At 41.6% G+C, this 24673-nt stretch overlaps 1 protein-coding gene across 2 annotated transcripts in view; it reads right to left on the reverse strand.

Moving 5' to 3' along the window:
* NDRG1 (N-myc downstream regulated 1) overlaps positions 1–24673 on the reverse strand; it is a 42975-nt gene that overhangs the window by 6791 nt on the left and 11511 nt on the right. For both annotated transcript variants that reach the window (XM_063327570.1, XM_063327571.1), the window contains 10 exons: positions 20042–20120; positions 17352–17387; positions 9812–9917; positions 8004–8124; positions 5954–6016; positions 4207–4267; positions 3665–3751; positions 2048–2104; positions 1035–1138; positions 590–646 (listed from right to left, as the gene is read on the reverse strand). In XM_063327570.1, coding sequence (XP_063183640.1) covers positions 590–646; positions 1035–1138; positions 2048–2104; positions 3665–3751; positions 4207–4267; positions 5954–6016; positions 8004–8124; positions 9812–9917; positions 17352–17387; positions 20042–20104 — 755 coding nt within the window. In that variant the 5' untranslated portion in view covers positions 20105–20120. The remainder of the gene's footprint in view (positions 1–589; positions 647–1034; positions 1139–2047; positions 2105–3664; positions 3752–4206; positions 4268–5953; positions 6017–8003; positions 8125–9811; positions 9918–17351; positions 17388–20041; positions 20121–24673) is intronic.

The following is a 24673-nucleotide window of genomic DNA, read 5'->3' on the forward strand; positions in this document are numbered from 1 at the left end:
ATTTCAACCAGACTGGCAAAAGAGCAGAGTCTCAAAGTCTCCTGTGTGTAAACATCAGCAGCTGAGCAGAGAAGGACTTGACAACTGTTTCGTTGCACAAGTTGTGGCATAAGTGAAAAGCCCTTAGCAGAAGATCTGACAGATAGTCATTCTCATACCCAGTCTGTCTTCCGGAAGGTTTGGTTTTGTGGGTTTTTTTTTAATCAGTTTTGTTTATGCTATCTTGGTTGCATAGGCATGGCCTAAGTGCATTCAGAGCTGCAGTTTCCATTAACTAGGACGTATTTCCAGGTGAAGGTACATCTACTTTTCAAGTAATTACTCTGTAAGACCAAGTTTACAGATACACAGTGACAGGAACTACTTAGCTTTCCATTTCAGCTAATACAACTCTAAAGTTTGAAGAGAGGAAGTCTTTCTAATGGTGGCCCCTGACTTGCAGTAACGTCTTACCTCCTACATGAAGTTACAAGGTCTTTTTCTAGCACATAAGCGCATTCAGCTACAGCTCTGCAATGCACCCACCCACAGGTCCCACCTCTTTGCTCACATCATTTACAGGTGAACTGGTGGGAAATAAAATACTTACTGAAGGGTGACAACATTTATTCCAGGAACAGGGCGCTCAATCTCTAGGTCTCGTCGACTGAAAAAAAATGGAGATGACAAAGGCTCTTGATACACTGAAATTTTACAGATACTTTGATATTCTTCTAGTTTAGAAAAAGCACAAGCACTCACATATGTTAATTTAATCTGATACATATTGTAGCCTCCACAACTGATGGAGAACCACTCTTAAGTGACTTAAGTATCAAAGTTTTAGTTCAGTCCCATTGCACCGTCTTTTCTCCCCACAAGTGCACAAGGTCCTTCTCCCGTAAGAAAACCACCTGTGATCCCTAAAGGCCCTGTCAAGCAGAACTTTATCCTGGGAGAACACAAGTAACTCCATCACACAAGTAATACTGGCTCTAAGAGCTGGACAGCCTCTTAAAACAGTTTTCAGTTAGAAATCAGGTAAATGTATTTACCTGTTGTAAGAGTTGACAAAGAGATGAAGGTTGGTTTGATTCATATCATTAATAATATGCTGACGGTAAGTATGGATCAGGTCATGGTTGCTGTGAATCTCTTCCTACAGTGGAGACAGAATCGTTCAGAATAGGGGCTATTTTCTGAAAGGATCTGAAGACATGGCACAGCAGTTGTGTATCAGACTCATCTCTACACAGCAGGAGTGCACCTTTAGGGAAGGGACAACTTCTAGCACCCAGTGGCGTCACCCAGAATTAACTTGTGGCTACTGATGGCAGTACCACAATTTTTGCTTTAAAACTTTGGTATGTTGTAATGCCAAGATCTCGTGATTGCAAAACATGTAGTTGTAGTGCAGATGGTTACAGTCAGACAAGTGTGAGGTTTTAAAACATAAAAAGATTCAGGGTGAGAAGCTCAATAAATGTTTCCAGGGTAAAGCAGATGTTGAAAGCTTACAAACATATGTAATGTGCAACTCAATTTCACAATAGTAAATAACTAAGCTCCAAGGACTTCAATTGCTAACATTTTCAAACAGTTTGGTTCTAAAGTCTTTATAGATTAGTTCCTGGCTCTGCTGGAATGGAGTTTTCCATTGCATTTACTAACAGTTTCAAGCACAGCAAAGTAGCCTCAGAAAACAGTACAGCACTGTATAGGTTTGCACTGACGAGCACCATTAGTGCTTTCCCAGAATTACAACTACATTATGGTATAAAAAAATCTGTGGGGTATTCCTGCTCGGAACATGACGCTCTACAAGTGTTGGCTGTCTAAACAGGGAGCTTCCCATACTACAGTTGTCATGACTGAGATGCACTCGAGTTGTTGGGACACAGCAAGCCCCATGGCAGCACACCACCTCCACAATACTGGGAACACAAGTATGAATCCTGTCTCACAGTTTAACTTTGTTGTTGAAGTGAAAGCTTCTCCCTTCCTCCCAGCCCCAGGAGATAAATACAGATTACTGAATACATCAGAGGAATCTTTTGAACATCCTTACCTTTCCAAAAAGATGTGAAATGACCATGTCTGGTAAAGCATTTGTCCAACCTGAAATCTGAAGAGCAAGATTATCTAAATACCTCATATTAAAACAAACCTTGAACAACTGAAACCTTTCAATTACCCATAAGTAGACCAATGGATGTTTCTCTGCTGTCCTTGTACGCACAATATCCTAGACTGGTATTTTTTCCCCCCAGTCCAACTATAACACCATTAAGTGTAATCCGAGTCGTTCTCATAGGATGTCTTTACTAATACAGCTATACAGGGAACACACTACAGGTGGCATAAGTACACATGGCATCACTCCCTGCAAGAATGCCAAGCAAACCAGGCAGATGGGTGTCATTTAACCTCACTGCCCTATCTCCTCCCTAACGACACACACTGACCATACTTTGCACCTGGCACCTAAAGCTCATGTCCCAGAGCATGTGCCCTTGCTCTGGAAGGACAGAAGGATACAGGGCACCCACTGTACTCCTACGGTCAGCAATACTTTAGAGAGTACACCACAGATATGGAAGAATTTAATTTCAGTGAGACACTGGGTGAAATAATCAAAATGGGTAAACTGGTACATCTCAATGTAAAGCAGTTGCTAAGTATACTTCCAGATCAAACTTAAAATAAACTGGTATGAAAAATTATTTTTAAAAAAATGAGTAACTAAGCCTTGAAAGAATGTTATATCCGTGCTCTGGAAAGTTTTTCCTAGTATTATAAGGTTGTCATTACATTTAATATCACCCTAGACACTTACGACAGATTGATTCTATGTGTGGATAAAGGATGACACACTGATTTTTGTACTTCTTTGAGTGTTTATAACAACTACCATTCACTTAAACATGACCCTGAATGATACAAAGTGCCTTCCATCAGTTTACCGTGAAAAATGTTTTAACAGGCTAAATCTGAGTGACATGTAATGTAACACTTACACTTATTTATAAGTACTGGTTCCAGGAAGATTTTTGAAACTAGTTCTCAGTGCCTGACTTCCCACATTGCAATCTTTCTTAGAGCTACAAAAGAATCCAGTTAACAGAAGGTTCTTTGTACGTGACCATTTTCACTTTAAAGTCTGGTTGTATGGACAATCTGTCCACAGTTCCTGTAGCTAATGCCCTTTTCTGAGTCTTTTTGGCATCAGGACTCAGCTAGATGATTGAAACCTGGAAGATATTGTTCTGAACATTTTTCCGTGCTCTTGTTCATATTTTGGACTGCGCTGGTAAACAAAGCTATGGACAAGAAAGAACTGAATGTTACATTCCTTCAAGTAAACTTCAAGCATAAAGTTGTTTCCAAAACTACCCTGTGTTCAGTTTAAACCATGTTTTCTCCAGCAGCAACCAGCTCTTTGGTCCATTATGTCAGTTGTCCATACTCAGTAGCTCCATTATACCATGGGTTTCTGTTTCCTCAAAGTACTTATTTTTATCACTAGCCCTGCAGGAGGTATGTTTGCAAGAGGAAGAATAAACCCCAAAGGAATTAGTCCGGGATGTTCAATGTCTGCAGCCATGCCTTACACACAAGTTTGCCCAGCTCCTCATGTTCGACAGGCTCACGGTATGATTTATTTTTCTAACTTAAAAATGTTTACCTTAGTTGCTGCCCAGTCCATCCAACCTTCAGCACAAGGGTTTACATTAATAAGAACTAATCCTTCCACCATCTCTGCATGGTTTAACTGCAAAAGAAAAGATTTAAGATTCATCACATATCCTTTGCAACTTGACAGTCAGCATAAAATTGAAATTAGCAAATTATCTCCTGGGGAGGAAGGCGGTAGATCTAGTTTTATATTGCAGAAAAGAAGCGTATGTATGGAAAAAAAATTTTCATTAAAGCAATTCAACTGAGCAGCTGGAGAACATTAAGATTTAACTTCTCCACCCTCAGTTTAAATAGAGAACTCCCATTAAAAAAACCTTCTGCAAATTAACCGGGTAGAGCCCAGGCCTTAAAATGGAAAATCTAGGTCTTCTGGATGAGCTATCCCGCAGATTCTGGTATTTCGCTTAAAAGCCTGACTGCTTACTTAAATGGGCACAGCAGAGCAGGAATTCTCTGCGCACGCTACGGGAGCGATAACGCGTCAGGGAAATCAGGTCTGAGGCTTTAGGGAAGCTCCACAAAACTTACAGCGAATCTGGTTAAGATGTAGGCACCGGCTCCAGTTCCCATTCCTATAACGGTCTTCAGCCTGCACAGCAATAAAACGGAAGAGACAAATGAGTAAGACAGCACCAAAAATAAATAACCCCTCAGCAGCAGCCTTCCTCTTTCATGCGCCAGTGTGTATCTACAGAAGGGTGGGTGGCAGCTCGGGCAAACCCTGGACTCTCAGCAATGCCACCAGCCCCAGTGAGGAGCCTGATGTAGCAGCTGGTTTGGTTTTGGCAGATTTGCAGGACACTGGTCCTCACGCATCGCAGGGCAGCAGCAGTTCTCACTTATCTTTAAGCAAATACACTGAGTGACCATAGCATTGTTCTGATCCTGGAAGGAAATGCTTAGTCTCTGCCAGAAAAACTTATAAGATATAGTCCTGAAATCTGCAGCCTAAATACAAAGCTGCCCCCTCCCGAGGCTCCCCCGCCCTCCCCAGTACAGCTATCCAACTGGGACGCTGATTCCTCTCTAACAGGGGGCTGGCAGGGAAACCTCTCGTGCTATCCAGCCATTGGGGTGAATAAGTTTAAACTTCATAACCAAACAGGGCAGAGACAAACCAAATATTTGCATTAACTGAAATTGGTGTTAAAGCATCTCCTTCAAGGTCTTAGAAAATACAGGGAAGGGAAGAGTAGACAAAACCACTCAGAAAAACAGGTTATACAATGCTTTTAGGAAAATTCTTGAGGATAGTTTTCATTATTAGCAATATTAAATCAAGGCTTTGTAAGCATCCTCCAGTTTAATTGATTTTCAAGGTACTGACATCACTTTAGCATTTTTTTTCAGTGCAGGAGCAGAACTGACAACCTGTGCCTTACGTTTGGCATTTAAAAAAACACATCTCTTAAGAAGGCAGTGAGGTAAACTGGTCCAAGGTACTGTAATAGTTGGTTACAACTGAACAATGTCTAAATTGGGGTGCTGGTCTGAGAGCAAACCCCCCGCCAACAGTCCAGCCTGTCTGTTCTCCAAGGCTGCCGAACCCTGAATGCCAGATTTTCTCTGCTTGGTCTGAAAACCCCTCGGAGGTGCCTTCCCGCACTCTTCATTGCGTATTAGGAGCACCAGCTCTGCCAAGAAGGTACCTTTCTCAGCCACAGCTCCTGCCAAAGCTAAGCTTTAAGGGAGGACACACACCTAAACTTGTTGCGGGTAAACAACAGAGGAACACTGCCACCAGGTCCTTCAACATCAGCAACCTGGCGTCTGCACTTGGTAGTAGAAGAGGCTTAAGGAGGTTGGACTGGCCCCCTAAGACACTCAAGCCACAGAAATAAAACAGTGTCTTCAGATGGGACCGTGTTTTTTTTTTTTTTCTGCTAACCACACAGGAAAACGTGGGTTGTTACAGTGGGAAGAACAGATTGTCTGTGCCCTGCCCCTGTGAGGGCGACGCATAGAAAATACTGGAGGAAGCCCCTAAATTAGGCACATGGGATTTCACTCAAAAGTTGCTTCCTGTTTAAAAATAAACAGGCATTTCAAAAAAGGTCAAAAAAATAAGATCTTTCAGAAACAAAGGCAAAAGTGATCCATCTATAACAGAGGAATTAGAAAAAACAACCACAACTGTAATTCTAGGAAACAAAATGCCAGACAGCCAGACCGAAGCTTCATGGGCAGCACAGGTGAATACCTGCTCTGCCCTGCTCTTTTGGTGTGCCATGTAGAGATAAGAACAAGGAAAATAAGCAAATTATTCTACACTCACCCAAACTGTTTCAGTATTCCGGGAAGCATTTCGGCCAGCTGATCCATGGAGGGATACACATACCTACAACAAATATGTGTTTGCGGAGTTACTACACCACTTTCAGTAGAGTAGGCTGCTATATTTAGAGACACAGTGGTCACTGTAGGTTTAATACCAAAATGTGCTCATTATGAGATCATTGACAGTATGAGCTGAATTCAAATCAGGAGCAAGCACAAGTAAGTAATTTAGCAGAAATATGAGCATAATCTATATGGTACTTTATGTGAGTTACAGGATGATAGATGTCTTGTCCGGCTGAGAGCAAAACAGACCATAATGAATCCCTTCCAAGAAAAGTTAACACTAAAACTTAGGAGAAAACTTGAACTTGAGAGGTAAGTTTCCAACCACATTCACCACATTTGTATTCCTGGTCCACCACAAAAAAGTTTCCCCGTGTCACAGAATCACAGACTACAATGAGATCCAGATCTTTGGCAAATAAGGTGCATGCATGTTTTCAGAGACACACAAATTACCATAGCATAAATAGGGATAGCTTTCTATAAATATTGATGGAGAAAATGAAGGTATAGGAAGGGCTACGAAGCTGCTGAGGAATTTCAGTAAAAATAGCTGTCAGTTAATGCTCCTGGTCTTCTGCAGAGCAGAAACAAAATTTTGAGGGAAGGAAATTCTGAACAAAATCTCAACTGAGCAACATGTGGAAAAAAATCCACCCAAAGTAGCTGGAAAACATCTGCCTAGGACACATCCAAATCTCTGCTTCCCATCAGGACTACACCTAATGATTCTCTAGTTTAGTCTCCAAAATAAAACCAAACAAAAAAAACCCCAAACAATGCAAAGCTTCTTTAAGTTATTTTCTTAGATTTTCTTGTTGGGAAACTAAACCTTGTCATGACAAAAGCTAGTGTCACCGCAACAGCTATGACTTTTAACTTGAGCATGCTGGTCTCCCAGCCCGAGGGATAATACAGCTTCTTGTGCTGTCCTCATGATGTTATTAAGCAGCGGTCTTTACTAGCATAGGTCATGATGGCTGCCCTATCAGCCCTATCAGCTGACAACTCAGAAGTGTTAATGCTTGTTCAGGACATGTGGGTTAAGACACTTAAAAGCTCATGATTCAAACAAATACAAAGGGGAGGTGACTGAAATAGCTTTGTAGGCTACTCTGGTAGATAACTGGGCCATTGCAGTTAACACTAGCTGAGAACCTGGCCCATCGTGACCTCCTCAGCATCAGACCAGCTTAAAAATTAAGAAGGGAAATAGACTGGCTCATGCAATAAGGGTACATATAAGCTCCTTAATACCTGGGTACTGAACAACTGTTCCTTGCCTTGTACCCTCCCCTTGGCATGTTGGCTGCTCACTTCCTCGACCAAGCTGATTTCTATCCAAGGGGCATCTTAAGGCAAACCTGTCTCTTTTGAACTAAATGGGACAAGCATTTTGGCAAAGACAGTGCTCATGGCACACGAGGTTTCCAAGAGTTACAGCATCATACATGATACACAGTCAGGAGTATGCAGCTATCTATGATGCTCTGTGGGGGGACATCACACTGTTACCGTCCAACAACTTGTATTTTCCAGGTAGGTTATCAAGTCTACTTATCAACACCTACCATGCTGCCATTTCATAAAACACACGGATTTAGTAAGGATGTTATATAGTGGTTAACGCCAATCTTGTTTATAGTAACAATTTAGTTTTGTATTTGTATTCAGGATGTCATTACAAACCAAGGCAACCCAATATTTAAACAGACAGATGTAGACATCTGTCAAGGAACTGCTTTACAGGCAGTCTAGTTATCAGAGATAAAACACAAAATTACAGCCCCAAAGTCTACTGTGAACTGGCACAACACAACAGAGCTCCCAGAGCTCCAGCACCTTAGAAACAGAGTGTCAGGATTTAAGTTCAAAAGCCAACTACTGTGTTTGCTGCAAGTGCTTTTTAATTAACTGTAGATCAAGGCTCTTTTTCCAGGAGGATAACTCTGAAAGCATGGGCTGTTGCCCTGACCACTCACCCAGTTTGGAAAGACGGTGCTCCATCCTGCTGACCAGGTGCATCCACATGGCAGACCGCAAAGTGCTGGGTGATTTCCTGCATATCCTCAAAGTTGAAGAGAGGATTGAAGCAAGTTTTATCTTGAGAAGGAAAAGAAAATATCAAGTAATTATGCTGAGGGGAAATAGTAAGTTTGCAGCTATAATAAATTCATTTATTAACCCATCCTACCGGTTAATGAACAGATGGTTCAATCAGGTGAGCCTGGCAAAAGTGGCAGTCCTTTATTTCTGAGGAGGAAAGACCAGTAAAGCCCTGCTACAAAGCAACCTGTGCCAACTTGCTTTAATTCCTTTAAGCAAAAACCCTGAACAGCTCCTTCCTCATGGCCAGCTAAGGTTTATTCATGTTATTTTGGTACCTGCCAGAAGTATTTGCTTGGTACACCAAAAATCTCAAAAAATTATTCTTTATGCAAAGTTAAAATACCAATAAAATGCAGCCAGGAGTATTCATCCCAGGTTTTGGCTTAAATTAAATTATCCATTTACTTGTCCAGTCATTTGTCTTTGTATTGCGTCAAAACAGATGGAGGGAAAAAGTATCCAAGGCTGAGATCGTGACTTGTGCTTTTGCCCAAATATTACAAGATCAACATTACATGATCAGCTGCTGCAGGCAGCTCAAGACAAAAGCATCCTTCTGGGATACGCAATGCTGTAGGCTCCCAACTTTGAGGTGATTTGATTTCTGATTTTTAAGCAGTATTACTGTGGGGAGAGGGTTAGCATATTTTCCTCCTGGAGTGGAAAGCAAGAATTCCGTAGCACCGTCTTTGAGATGCCTAGAAAACAGTTCAATAGTCTGTGTGTGTTTCTGAACGTCCTCACACTACAACATACAAGAAAAAGCATTGCAGAATATAGAATATTTTTAGCTAGAATCAGCTTTAGGAAAATATGCACTTTTGGGAAAAGGTTCCTCCCCTTTAAAAGGAAGAAAAAGTTTATTCACCACAAAGATAGACTTTGTAACTCTAGAAAGAAAAAAGTCTTATTCAAAGATGGGATCATAGATTAAGCTCTGCCCTGATCCACCGAAAATCCAAAATAAAGTAAGGCACTTCCATAAAAAAGAGGCAAGAAAACAGATTTTTTTCTTATGAGTAATATCTGCCCCCCAGCAACAGCCAGACTTTAAAGATCTGCAGGTACTTTTAAGTGTAAATACTGATAACTGATTAAGAAACAGTAAATTGTGTGAAGCAAACAGTACTGGTGGAAAGAACAAAATAGAGCAGATCTGGATATTAGGTCACTATATTCTTGGACATGACAGATAAGATAAAAGGCACTTATCAAACTTATTTTCTTCATACTGGCTAAGGACACAATGCCAGCACTCATTTCGTCATCCTGATTTGACACGTAATTCATATAAACCCACGGCAGCGTAGGACTGGTTATCAGATGGGAACCTAAGACAAAGCACCAGCAATGTTGTTCTCAATCCGGCTGGCAACATACCTTCAGCTATCCCCTACAGATGTTTTTACTGCATTTATACATGGTCAGTATGAGCTACCAGAGATCTTTTGCTCTGTTAAGTGAAATATTCCAATTATTTACTTCACGAGGATAAAAAAGTCTGAGAATTAAACTTGCTGTAAGAGAGGAATTAGGTACCTTTTAACAGGTTGCAATGCCCATAAAGAAGTAAGGATCTGGGAAAGGTTTCCTAACCATTGCTGCTTCCACACCTTTGATTACGGCAGTAGTGCTAAGGAAGCAGGCCATATCCGTGCTATTAAATAACAAGCCTACTCACGATTCAGCCCGATGTCATGGTAGGTGAGGATAGCTGGCCGGTTCCCTCTGGGAGTCCCACACATGGTGACATGGACCGAGCCATGTACCGTCTCCACATCTTGCTCCTGGCAGAGAACAGCAGGAATCTGTTAGGGGCTTGTCCAAGTCCTGCCCTGAAGACCCGCTGCAGCAGACCTCTGTCTGACACCAGCACAGCTCCTGCCCCAGCCCCGGGGGGCTCCACACCCCGCTCTTCCCCACGGCGGGGGCTCCCGCTGATGTTTTACGTTCGGCTGTCACCCACTCCACCCCACACACACCTACAGAAGCATTTAAGCTGACAGCTCTAACAAGGTGCTGAGGGAATAGTTAAATAGATTTTAACCTCATTAAAAGGCAACATAGAGAAAAAAAAAAACAAAAAAAAAAACAACCGAAAGCAGTTTGGTACAACGACACCTAAAATAACAACAGTTTACAACTACGACTGTCACCATTTGCAAAAGTGCAAGTTGCCAAAATAAAATACTTCTGTTTTCCAGGAAAAGGACTTTAACTGAGCAAATAACTACTATTCCCAAAAGAAAGCAGTGTTAAGTAGCCTGTATTTGACATAAAGACTTATCACACTGTGGGGCCTTGTGATTACAGTAGCCTTTCCCAATAAACACAACCGCCAGATGTATTAACTTTCTGGCTTGCTCGGTATAGACCTGAGCACAAACCCAACTGTCTGAAGTTTGCTATAGAGCAGCATATCCACAACATTATTGTGATGATTATCAGAGAAACAACATTAAGAAGCATACTGCTATTATTTGACATAACAGGATTATGTACTATTTAATGAACTTAAAGCTAAGGACACCTTTATTATCAAATCAAAGACCCCCTGAGTATCGTCTTTTATTTATTGGATGTCTGTGTAAGTTAGATATGACTTGGGCCATACTAACATCCACAACATATAGAACAGTTTTGGTTTTTTTTCTTTTGCACTTGAACTTCAGATGGGTACAAACAATTTGTTATTTTGCCAACATGTATAAAGGGAATCACAAAGCAACAGTTATTTATGACACTTATTTACAGTATTATTACACTCACATAACAGTCAAGGCAGTATGTAGTTAATAGCCAGTCCTAGCAATTCATCAGAATACTTTATTTACTGTACAGGACACAGATATCCACGTCATTCAGCACTGTCTGCTGCTGCAGGGCTTGCCTGACTTGCTCCACGCAGTAATGCCCGGAGGTAAAGTCCAAGTTAAATCCAAATCTATCACAAATTATGCTATAGAAATAGAGCGCATACAGCCTCTGCGAAAACCCTTACAGAGCAAAACCCAGAAGCTCTTCAGAGAGCTATGTAATTTGATACACAAAACACACCCCAAGTTTTGGGGAAAGTAAGGATGCTAGGCAACACCATTCCACATTCCACCTATTTTCCTTGCAAGTGCATATTTACATCAGTTTCAAGTTATAATTAGAGCCACGCATCAAAATTCCCCCCTGACTCGTGGTCTGGGCAAGCTGAACATCACTGCTATCTGAACTATACTCCATCAAAACACTCATGTCCAGCTGTTATGCCTCCTCAGAGATTCATTCCTCTGCATACTCACTGCATTGTTTAGCAGGTAAGCTGTATCTTCCATATCCAGCACCATCTTTAGGCAAAACAGGCTGATAAATCCAGCAAGACAGACAGAGGACAGTAGCTGGTTTCTACTTTGTCCAAGTAAGAAACTGGGTTATATAGAGAAGCTGCTATCCTGCGTAGGCTTATGACTCCCATAATGCCCAGCGAGAAAAACCAAAACAGACTAATTCACGAGGACGTCATTCTTAAATAGGATTTGGGTCAGGTTTGACCAGAAGTACGTTCTCAACAGAGCTCAGACATCAAAGATGAACTAAGTCTCTGCTATGCAACGTACAAAGTGCCAAATTTGAAACCTGGGAATTAGTACAGCCTTTCCGGTTGCTGTTTCCCTCAGGTTTTGATAAGTTTAGCTTCATTTTGGGTTTTGTTACCTCAAATGCTAAACACCCCAAACTTATTCTAAATGAAATCAGCAAGTTCTTTCCTAAAAGCCAGGACTAAAGTTTCTAGTGAGAACACAAAAGACTTTGAAAAATTAGTGTAAGTCAAAATAATTCTCCTTCACAACAAGCCCGAGAACTTTAAATGCTTGAAATCTAGTATTTTCCAATAGATAAGCAACATTAGCCTAAAGTATTCCCATTAGTCATATTAATGTTACCATACGTTTCATTTTTGGCAGAAAATAGGGTACTTTAGGTATATTCATTATACTATAATCCAGAAGAGATTGGCAGTAGCAATAGATAGTGATTAATAATCAGCAATTAATATTTTCTACTTTCCTTCTGTACTTAGAGAATTTTCAATACAAAGCATTAAAATCAACAGTTGCAACCTTAACACCACTAATGAGAGCAAGTAGTACTGTGTAACACACCCCATGCTGAGTGCAGAATATAGAAATTATTTCCTCCTCAGTTAGAGGCTAATAGGCATTTCATATCATCAGATTTTTATTGCTAGATCCTTCCAGCAACAGCACTGAAAACCTAGAACATGTTTTATTAGGAGGTTTTATATTAGGAGGTTTTTAAATCTCAACCTTTTGAGATTTGGGATCTTCCTCCTTTGTGCATGAAAGAAAAAAGTCCATCCCTGCCAGATAACGCCAGACCCTTGAACCTGCACATCCCACTGACCTCAACAGCTAATTCTTCTTGAACTAGAAGTCTGAGTCTAGTTCAAACTCAGTGTCAACTAAAAATAGTTCAGAGATGACAGGCGACCATACTACTAATTACTAATTACTAAATCACAGTCAGTTTAACAATTGGTTTAATTCCTCATTATCTTCACAGTAAGAGTCCCTGAATTCAAGAGAGTTGTGCTATTTTCCATTAGCAGGAATCCTTAACGGCAAATACCCAAAAGATTCTCCTAAAAACCACTCAATTCAAACCAGTTTCTTCGGTGACATCAAACCAACAACTCCACATCCCTATTGATCCTATTAGAGATGAAGAGCTTTGTCTACGTGATGTAGGGATGGATGTTTTCAAAATGCCGAGCACTGAAAACAGATGGCAGCACATCCCAGTCAACGTCAAATTATAGTAAGAGGCTCTTCACCAACTGATTTGTATTAAAACACTATCTTGGAAAAAAACCCAAGGTACACTAATCCGATAGAAGGATAAAGACAAACACACCATCTGTTCACATCTCTCACTTTAACAGAGGTGCAGTCTTATCTTAGTGCCCTAAAACCACACAGGAAAATACTTTTGATACATGCAATTTAAGACAGGCTATATTAGTTTGAAGGAGCCGATCCATTCTAAAGCAGATTTTTTGGTGGTCAAGTGACTTTTTTTTGAAATTTTGTCATGAGTTTAGAAGGGGAGGCAATTTCTAAGTTGATAATACAGGATAACTCATTTATTCCTTCTCCTCTCTACCCTGGCTGGAAGGAAGACATGGATTGAGAAACATGTTTATGAACAGGTGGTTGTTTTCTGTACTATGGGATATGCAACTAAAATGATTTAGGTATCTAAAATGGAAAACCATACACACTGCACATTTTGCTAAAAATGCCATATTTTATATTTTAAGTAAAATATTGTATTCTATCAAGATTATTTTATAGCTTTCAAATATACTTAATCCTCGATTACCATCTCATGCTTTTATTTTAACTTATAATATTATGCCTGTTAAATACACCCCCCTCTCGTGCCTCAGAACTGGAGGAAAAGCTTCACAGCTTTCAAAGAGGATTTAAATTGCTAGGAGACAGTATATTTTATGCTCATATTACCTACGAAATTTAATATATTAATACCTGCATCTGCTGTTTCTCACTTCTTTTTTTCAATATCTTGAAGATCAAAAATATCTGAGTTTTTAACGTGGTATTGCAATGTTGGATTTCAAATCCCCCCTTGCCCTGAAGTTATTTAGCATTTTCCCCCTACGTTTTTCTACTCTAAAATAGTTATTCCAATTGATCTTACGTTATTCTAAAACCCCAGTACCCACCATTCCAGATATTTTTCTCCTTTTTTTTCTTTTTTTTTTGTTAAGACTTCTTTTTTACATTAGCTGCACTAAGAAAAATTTCCCCAATTCACGTTGTGAGTTGGGTACATTAATAAGTTTTTAGATGTAACTGCAGGTGATTCTGCTAAAGTGGAAGCCAGCAACCAAAACTTTGGTGCAGGAACCACAGCAGATTATTGCAACAGTTCTGCCCAGGGATTCTTCCTAGTCTGATTATCACCGAGTCACACTGCTCTGCAAAAGCACAAAACTACACCCACCCCCATACCTTTCCTTCAGAGACCTAAAAGGATAAGGAAATCATAGAATCACAGAATGTGTTGGGTTGGAAGGGACCATTAAAGGTCATCTAGTCCAACCCCCCTGCAGTAAGCAGGGACATCTTCAACTAGATCAGGTTGCTCAGAGCCTCATCAAGCCTGGCCTTGAGTGTCTCCGGGGATGGGGCCTCCACCACCTCTCTGGGCAACCTAGGACAGTGTCTCACCACCCTCATTGTAAAGAACTTCTTCCTAATGTCTAATCTAAACGTGCCCTGCTCTAGTTTAAATCCATTGCCCCTCGTCCTATTGCTACATGCCCTTGCAAACGGCCCCTTCCCAGCTTTCTTATAGGCCCCCTTCAGGTACTGGAAGGCCACTATAAGGTCTCCCCAGAGCCTTCTTTTTTCCAGGCTGAACAACCCCAACTCTCTCAGTTTATCTTCATAGGAGAGGTGCTCCAGCCCTCTGATCATCTTCGTGTCCCTTCTCTGGACCCGCTCCAACAGGTCCATTCAAAGCCCCTAACCCCATCCACCGATGAGAAACCCATCCCGCCCTGGGGACCAGATATCTGTCTCCCGTTGCAATGTGGCTCCTTCCCTCTCCCCTTGCAGGCAGGAGGAGGAGGAGGAGGGAAAGCAGAAATGGTCCTTGTATTAGATGGCCACAAGCCACGAATTGCAGGAGCCAAACTCATCTCTGCCACCTACAGCTACCGCACAGTTCAGGAAGTTTTGCTTAGTTCTTGAGAAAGCAGTCTCCCGAGGGACTGCTCACTCCTGGAACACCAAGCGAAGAGAATTATATACAGTGACGAGGAGCCAGGTCTCCATCGTCTCCAGAGCTACCAAAGCTAGAGAATAGGCAAATACATCAAACTGGAAATACAATTAAAATGTGTCTGGCATTAAGCCAACATAAAGCAGCACAGGGCACACACTGTCCTGCACCAGTTTATCGTTAGTTGTGCTAATACAGGTTTGGTCAGGAACACTGCCCGTCTTGGGAGGCAGGGGACCTTCACTTAAGTTTTCAGGTAGATGCCACAGACAGACATACAGACAGACTAGAGGTAGTTCAGAGCTGTCAGTTCTTCCATCTCTTGTCTTGGCCATCCCCTGGTAGCTCCATGAAAGCTCTCCTCCAGAGAATAACCACGTACACGTCCTGCAATGTGTGCTTTCAGAAGGGTGATACTGCACTATACAGTGGCTTACTTAAAATGGAAAAGTATGTTTAACTCAAGTCTGCCTAAAAGAGCATGTGAAACAAGAATCTATCCCTTTCCAAATCTGAATAATTAGATTTAATTTATTCCTGGAGCCAACACACCTCACAGGCAGTCACTACTTTTTCACTAGTGGCAGAAACATAGTTATCAACTGAACACTGCATAATTTGTCCTCAAAAGGACAGAGCAAGTTGCAAGTGATATATGGTGGACACCAACATCCATGCACAGGCAGTAAATAAGGAGCTCCATCCTGCCGAGCGCTGATCACCTCCTCCCCCGGCCAGGTCCATCCTCCTCCCAAGGGTACCTTGAGGATGGGTTGCTCATTAAGAGCACACGTGAGTTTCAGCGTCAGTCACAAGTGACCTGGGTCCTCCGGGGCCACACATTAACTTCTCTAATGAACTAAGTAATCAAGGCTCTCTTAACAGCTTCAAACCATGTTTGTCATGAATTAACCACAGGAGAACTTAAAGACACATAGGTAGGGTACTTGTGGTTTTAAGGACCAAAGCTGAGACCCCTTTGCAGCGGCAGTTCTTAACAGATTGAGACTGTTCTTCCACATTTTTCCTTCCTGAACTAGAACAACCAAAGATTAAACTCAAAGAAAGAAAGATCATTAAAAAGGCAAGGGCTGGCAGAACAGGGATAAATGACAAGAACCACTGGTCTGGATTAGTGACAGTTAATCCAAAACATGGGAAAAAAAACCAAAAAGGCTCAGAGAATTTGATCTTGCAAGTTAAAAAATCTATATATACACATGGTTTACAAACCAAGCAAACTTATTCCAAGAATAGAAACAAAATATGGGTCACTTCTGGATTCTTAATCAAAATACTGCAGGATTGCTGTTAGCAGACTTAATCTGGGATTCGGATGTATTTAGAACAAGTGATCAATCTGGACCCAACAGAAAGCTTCTCCCATTCTGTGCACGGTCCTGCAGGAAGCCGCATGGTGACAACTTTAACACGCATTTATCAAGATTTCAGGCAGTAGGTTTCATCATTAGAAAGGATGAGGGGAAAGATGCAGGATTAATGCAAACTACAGTTTTACTATAGAAGTAAGAGCCATTGAAAGATGGTAAAGATGTTTGAGATAACTGTCTCTCTTCACTTCCAGTTTGTGCTGGATTTTTAACCCATTTGCATGGCATTGAATAAAAATACAGACAGGTGCAAATAAAGTGCAACATGCTAGAAAGTACAAAGTCATTTCCTCCAAGCACCTCCATCTGCACATTCAAGAGACTAGAACAATTTAATAGCTTTCCTTATTCCTGCACAACCTACTTCTCTCCCTACACCCTTTGATAAAAATAAGACACCGGGCAAACCTCTTTTCCCAACACATACTCCTTGCCCTCAGTGATGGGAATTCACCATTTGACCTAGTTGTGTGCTTTATGAACTCTTCTGGCCGTAAATAAACATACAGAAACTACCATCACTCTTGTTACGGGCAAAATTGATCGCTTAGCGCCTTCCACCGCTCCGTGGGCTTCATGAATCTTTGGAAACTTTCAACGGAATAATGGGATACATTGAGAGGGACATTTCCTCTGAGGAAATGCATGCACAGTGCTAATGGAAGCAAATTAATTGGGGAAAGCATGTGTGCACAAGGGAGGGGAATACTTTGCTTTCACTACCACAGCTGAGAGAATCTCATTCTCTCAGCAAGAATAGAGCCGCTTGCAACCCAGCCACCTCTTTTGGATGAAACTTTCTCAGCTTCAGTCTGAAAAGACCTCCTGCAGTCCCCTTCCCATTGCTGTGTCAGAGCCCCATTCAGACCCCTCTCCCACAGTAACAGAACTGCTGGCGAGCAGTCGGTCATTTCTGATCACATTTTGCTGTTTTCTCAAATATCAATTCAGTTTCCCCTTATATAAAATAAAAAATAAAAAAAGAAAGATAAGAATAGCTTTACTTGCCTGCACATCGAAGTCTGGAAGGAGGCGTGTGATAGCCTGTAAAGAGAATTTAAAGCATTAAAACAGGTAGCTTTTGCAGATACAGAAGTCTGTGCTGCGACGTGTGCTCTAACTCACAGGTTCTGCAGCCAAGAGCTCTGTCCTGTCCCTTCATTTAATGAAAGCTCTCTTGCTGAACACCAAAATTCACCCCAGAGCTTTTACCCGCTAATCTTTATGGAGAACATGAAAGCAATAAAATGCTAGATTATAGACCAGCAAAATAAAGCGCAATAAAAAAAAATAAAGCTCAAAAACTGGTGCATCTTCAATTATTGTTAAATCACTGGACAAGTTGGAGCAGTAAAGCACCGAACTCTTCTCCATTGCTTATTGTCGCCATGGGACAGCCAACAGCCCACACTGGTTCTACCTCAGAGGGAAAGCCGTTGTTCAAGCATGGACTGAGCACTTACAACTCAGTTACACAGTTGTTACTGGGATTTAGTTACACCATGTGGAAGGTGGGAAGGGTTTTACCCTAGCCAAAATTAAGCCTTGTTATATTTAGGAGGTCGGCTGGACACAGAGACTGCACACTAGGAAGCTTTTTTTTTACCAAGAGAGTGGTCAAACACTGGAAGAGGCTTCCTACAGAGGTGGTTGATATCCCAAGCCTGTCAGTGTTTAGAAGACGTTTGGACAATGCCCATAATAACCTGCTTTAACTTTGGGTCAGCCATGAAGTGGTCGGGCAGCTGGACTAGATGATCATTGCAGGTCCCTTCCAACTGAGATATTCTATTCTATTCTATTCTATTCTATTCTATTCTATTCTATTCTATTCTATTCTATTCTATTCTATTCTATTCTATTCTATTCTATTCTATTCTATTCTATTCTATCCTATCCTATCCTATCCTATCCTATCCTATCCTATCCCCAACCTCTGGCAGCTATCACTATTACTGACAAGCTCCTACACCTGTTGAGGATCTCCACCAGCAAAGGAGTTAGGTGACATCCACCCATTTCCAATAGCCTAACAGGCTTATAACTTTAAAGGAAGAAGTGTCTTAAAGTCACCTCCTTCTTTTAAAGGAAGGAGTCCTTTAAGTCCAAGGAAGAAGTCCAGCTCATATTTCCATTGTGAGGCTGAAAACAGAGGGATGAGCAGCCATACCAACACTTGTTACGCTGCAGAGGATGACAGAGAAGCCAAAGCTTGAAAAAGAAATATAGAGATAAAAAGCAGAGCTTAGGACCCTGGCAGGGAGGTCACACAGTCCCAGAAGCCCAGGTAAATTAAGGATGGAAGACGTCAGAAGGAGTGCAGCTGCTGTCTTGAGCAATATCATCTCGGATGCCAGACCTCAAAGCATCGCAGTCCAACCCATAATTACGCAGTAAAAAGCTGACTGAGCTTGTGGAAGTCATTTTGCACAGCCTTAGCTTTAGATAATCTGTTCTTTTCTATTACTATACTGTTGGTCTCATAACCTTTTAAACATAGGTAGTTTCATACGCTACCAGTGTTCCAGTGGGGTCTAGAGTTGAAAGGAATATGCAGATATGGCATCTGTTTAGAGAGGATATGAAATAAAGCTCTGTCATTGTTAATCGATGTTTTAAGATATTTCTGAACTTTGAAGCAAAGGCATTTTAGTACTCATAGGACTTCTGCTTAGAATCTGCTTTGCTCTGCTACTACTGAACAATATTGGAATTAAAAGGGAATTTAGTTTCTGAAAAGTTTGAGTGCTGCTTTCACTGGTATCCAAACAAGCTCTGCTTTCATGCAATGTCCTTGGCAAAGGAGCTGTGTTTAAAGTTGGTCTAACCATTTCACTGCAGTCGCAAGTGGAAATGATTTTCTGAAGTGTTTACGCAAAAGAGGGAATAAAAAAGAAAGTAGCAGACAGAAATGAACAGTTCCAGTGTAAAAAAAAAAAAAAAAGAAAAAAAAAACAACACGTTTATATGCATCATTGTCAAGAATTAGTATCATTGGGAACAAAAATAAAATCTTAGTTTTAATTCAAGAAAAAAAAAATGCTGAGAGGTTCCTTCACGCGTTACAGTGAATTATTTGCTGTACATGTACACATACCAAAGCACAGAGTATTGCTACCATCGAACAGAGTCAAACAGCCACTGAACCCAGACACCATGGGCAGATTTTTGGAGAAAAATGGTGCAAGAACAAATTGAAAGTACAACAGGGTTACAGAAGGACACAAGTACAGCCGGAGAGGATTACATGATGCACAGTCGCATCAGATGTGGATGGACTCAGACGTGCCCGGAGGAAAAGGAAAGGCTCCCTCTGTGCCTCCTTAAAAGGCAGCAAATGGAAGAAAGTTTGTATCTCTACATTGAGAAGTCTATAGGTATAGATGGACCTACAGGAAATTGTCCAATTGACACTATCCAGAATAGCTGGAGACACACAGAGTTGTCGTTATTCATAAAACAAAAAATGTCACCACCAGATTAGCACTAGAGAAAAATAAAACCCAAAGTCCCAGAAAGAGAAAATAATTAAGGTTCAGTTTCGCATTACCAAAAAACCACCCTTTTATTCCAGCTCCAGCTCCTCTTACTTATTTCTTCTATATGATATATTAGAATTAATCCAAGAACACACGTGCAGTTCCAACAGCGGCCCTGAAATAAAACACATAAGCACTAAAAAGCTCTAAAATAATTACCTCCTCCTTCTCCACCAGAGGTTTCACCTCCGCGAGGTGAGCATCCTGGAACTCTGTTGACATGGTCAGTAGCTGGTATCTGCAAAGATGAAAAAGATTTGTTCTGAGCTTGCATCTAAGATTAAATACGGGAACAAATAGAGATCCTGCTCCACCCAACCCCCCCAGCAGTGACCCACCATCTCAGGTTATAGTTTAAAAGACCTTTGCAAGAAGGTTGTGAATCTCTTGTAAAATGCCTCCCTCGTTTATTTATATACACACTCCTGCACAATATGAGATTAAAGAAATGTTAAGGCTGCAAGATCAAACAAAAGTTTGGCAGCTGCGAAATGGAGAAGGAAACGGGGCAGGACCAGCGGAGCGAGCCATGGACACTGTCATTTCACAGGTGAAAGGCGGCATAGCCCAATCTGAACACGCACCTTCTGAAATTAGTGTGAATACTTGTCTCTGAAATTTCTTTTTCTTCTTTTTTTTTTTTAATTTTTTTTTTCCTTTTGACGCAGGCTGCCTCTCCTTCCCCCGGATCTTTACTGTAAGCAAACTGAACTGGACGATAGCGATAGGACGAGGGACAATGGTTTTAAACTAGAGCAGGGCACGTTTAGATTAGACATTAGGAAGAAGTTCTTTACAATGAGGGTGGTGAGACACTCGAACAGGTTGCCCAGAGAGGTGGTGGAGGCCCCATCCCCGGAGACACTCAAGGCCAGGCTTGATGAGGCTCTGAGCAACCTGATCTAGTTGAAGATGTCCCTGCTTACTGCAGGGGGGTTGGACTAGATGACCTTTAAAGGTCCCTTCCAACCCAACACATTCTATGACTCTGTGGTTCTGTGGACACTCATTAGCACCATTTTACTCTCAGGCCGATGTGCTCCCTTCTTTGGGACTGAAACACCTTCCTTGACCTGAACAAACAAACAGTACCAAGTAAAACCAAGTACTTCTGTAAGCGGATACCAACAAATTGTATGCAATAACGCTGTTTTCAAAATGGTCAATGTAAGGAACAACACTGCTGTATCCTGCTCTAGGAAAGGACCAGCATCACGATACCCAGCTCTCGCCTGCGGGAAGCTTAACCGGGAACATGGATGCGGCCAACCCTGAAGGACACCAAAGCCGAGGAAATTGTTTTTCACATTTCATTTATGTGGAGCCAAAGATGTCCAATGTATTTTGCCCAAGGAAATCTAAGGGGCACTCCCAGCCCCAGCACAGTCACACCGCCCCAAGTGCACACACCCCAGGTTCCTGCCCCCATTTCCAAATTGGCTGGACACCTGTTAAATCTTAAAATTAAACTGGTGTTAGAAAAATCTTTACCAAGGATTGCATTTAACTTAAATGCTGCAGAAATTGTATGCCGAAGCACCCTCTTACAACCCCAGAAGAGGTGACTGCCGGGGCAGGCTGTGCTGCTGGTGCAGCGCGTCTGCTGCATTTGGACCAACAGGCGTCTCAGTTCAGCGACCCTATCAGTCCAAACTGGCAGTTAAAAAGAAGAACAACAGCATGTTTTCATTCCCTCGACAAAGATAAGGTGCCAGAGACAGAGGGCTGTTCTCTGCTAAGCTCTAATGAATGACCAGAAACAGTTCTCAAAAGAGATACTGAAACTGTTTCAACGGCAAGATGACAAATACAAAAGTCAAAGTATGTTTGTTACATATCCTCTGGCCTGACGGAGGAATGCTTGTCATGTGGGTTTTGGGCATCTTTGGACAAAATTGGAAATTTATTAACTACCCAACTATAAAACAAATCAATTATTTACTTTTTAAGAAAAGTTTAGAGCTGTCTCAAGTGAAGCATGTGAGTAAGTGTACTCGTAAAGTAAGCCAAAAGGCTGAAACACCTTTAGGAATTATTGACTAAGCGTAACAATTTTCCTGAAGATACACATAAAGACTACAGAACAAAATTTAAATTGGTTCTTTACACCATGATTTCCCACCTCCTGACTTAAATCTGATTTAAGCCAATCATCACCATCCACATAAACGGCCTGGTGCTCAAGAAAGGCCGTGAAGCCCACAGGAGTGTTCAGGAGCCGGCAGCGGCCGCAGCATCCTTTTTAATCTCTCCACTGGGTTAATTCAATACACTTTTTCCTGGGCAAAGATGCTCTAGTGGGAAAGCTGGCAAGACAGTTGGATCTTGCAGGAAGCTATCTGCTTGCAGGCACACACTGATTAAGAAAATTAATGCTGAAAAAACACTGGTGTCCATGCACGTGCAAACAGCTTCAGATTTTAGGAACCCTTCCTGCCAGCTATGCAATTGGGTGGATTTTTGGTAAAGAATTAGGCTGGGGATTTTAAACGTAGAGAAAGGCTTCATGAATATTTAACCCCACCACTTGAGGCACGGGGACAGGAATAAATTGACCCCATTGCCAGTAATTTGTAATCCAAATTTACAACAAGGCACCAGACATACTTAAGCTGTCAGAAGAGTCAAGAGAAGAGTTAACTCCCCAGCAATCACTCTGATTCACCCTTTTTCTCCAGGTTTTCCAGGAAGTTTTGCCTGTTACAGATTTTAATCATAAAGAACAAGCAAAAAACAAGTTTGCCAAAATTTTAAGCAACTGCAAGTGACAGTTTAGAAAGTGTGTTACATATTTTCGTAATTACAGCCATCTATGTAATCATTCTACACAGTGAGTGATTTTGCACGGCAGAGAGGGAAAATAAATGCTGCTGAAATATATTGAGGTCGAAAATATTTACATGCAATTGCACCTAACTCAAATGGCTTTTTTTTTTTTTTTTGCAATTCAGCAAATTCTGTTAAGACAGAAATAGCACCTTAATGTTGCACCTAATTCTGCAATAAGGACTAGAAGTGCAAGAGATTTTTCCATGTTTTTCCTATAGGGGAGGAAAATAAGAAGCCAGGTCCCCTGCAGTTTTCCAGTAAGAAGCGGCTCGAGGAACAAAGCCACAGCTAGTGTTTGTGGAAGAAAGTTGTTTACACGGGGTAGTTTCAGATTTTCAGGGACTCAGAGCATTGACTACAAATGACCAAAAAAAACTGTGCCAAAAAGAACAAGATGGATGCCTTTTATAGCCTTACAAAACAATCCTGTTTTCATAATAGTTCAAAGTTGTTGCTCTATGTTTCCGAAAGAACCAGCACTAGGAAGTGCTGACCAGCAGATTACACGACTGCCATAAAGTCTGCGGAACAAAAGCCCAACATGTACCAAGTTCTCGCTTTTGGAAAGATACCAGATCTTGCAGCCACATCATGTTTTCAGAGCAGGCATTTCCAAGCTCTGGGTTTTCCTTCACTGCACCGGGAATACCTGAAACATTCCTACCAAGAAACAACCTTGTGATAAGACGGCACAACAACATGCTGTTTGTTCACGAGAGCTGGCAAACAAAGCCCCGCTATCTGACAGCACTGTAAAAAACCATCTTATTTTCCAAAGAGAAAGATGCTGGGGAAGTGGTTTTGTACCACCCATATTCAGCACAAATTTTCTAATCTCTAAATCGGTGCTTTGTGCTCCCCCCCGCCCCGTTATGTGACAGGGTAGCTCAAAGCTAATGTAACTGCACAGCTCTCCTAACTAGATAACCATACAAGCATTCCTTTATACACATTTCAAAGCACTTGCCTTGCAGAAGTCTTCAAAAGACAAAGTTCATTTATATCTGCAAGCAGTAGTGTAAAGTTGCCAACTTGGAGAAAAACAACTTTTTTTCACTCCACTTGGCCAATTCAGCCTGCTCAGAGGTCCCAAGTTCTCCTCTCCGGGACAAGCCACCTCCACCCAGTGGACACCCACCACCGTGCACCCAGATATCGGTTTAATTACTGCGCAGAGGATTGAGTTTTAAAACAGTCATACCTTTAATTAAAAAAAAAAAAAAAAAAAGGTTTAAGGCACCTTTGCAGCTGGCAAAGTGCGTTAAAATTGGTCACATATCTGCCTTTGCCAACTAGGAGGAAAGGCATTGAACCAGCCGCTAGGAAGGAAGGGCAGGGGGGGCGTGGGGAAGGGTGAAGTCATCTGTGCAGTACTGCGTTCACTAATTTAATTCAAAGAGGCTTTTCTGTACCCATTCCAGCCCAAACCCACTGTTCCAAAACCACCGGAGCGAGTGTCGTAACCAAGGCTAGTAGCTCAGGAATCATTTCACTGAGCCTGATTATTTTGCTCTTAAAGGTTCAGAGCATCGTTGCTGGAGGGACGGTCATCGCTGGGGCCTTTGCAGGGGATACAGGACAGACGGGCAGCCTGGCTTTGCACAACAGTGAGAAAAGCAGCTGAGCAGCCACACATCGGGCCTCGAACACCATCCTCGAACACCAGCAATGTTGCAATCATTAGGTAATCAAAGCACCAAACATTAGGTAATCCTCATGAATGTGACTGAGTTAATTCCAAGCACAGAAGCGAAACGAGTTCAAAGATCCCTTGTTTCAAACTTTATTCTGCTGAAGACGCACATCTGGCTGTCCGAGTTTGTGCCACAGGGTGCATCATGATGTGTGATGGTCTCACGTCCATGAAGGGCTGGGGGAACCGCTACCAGCACTGCAGGGTTTACCTCTGCTCACACACCCAACTGTTTTTTATTTACATGCTATCATGGAAAACAAAGAACA

The sequence above is a fragment of the Chroicocephalus ridibundus genome, chromosome 2 (assembly GCF_963924245.1).
Source record: "Chroicocephalus ridibundus chromosome 2, bChrRid1.1, whole genome shotgun sequence".
NCBI classification, from domain to species: domain Eukaryota; kingdom Metazoa; phylum Chordata; class Aves; order Charadriiformes; family Laridae; genus Chroicocephalus; species Chroicocephalus ridibundus.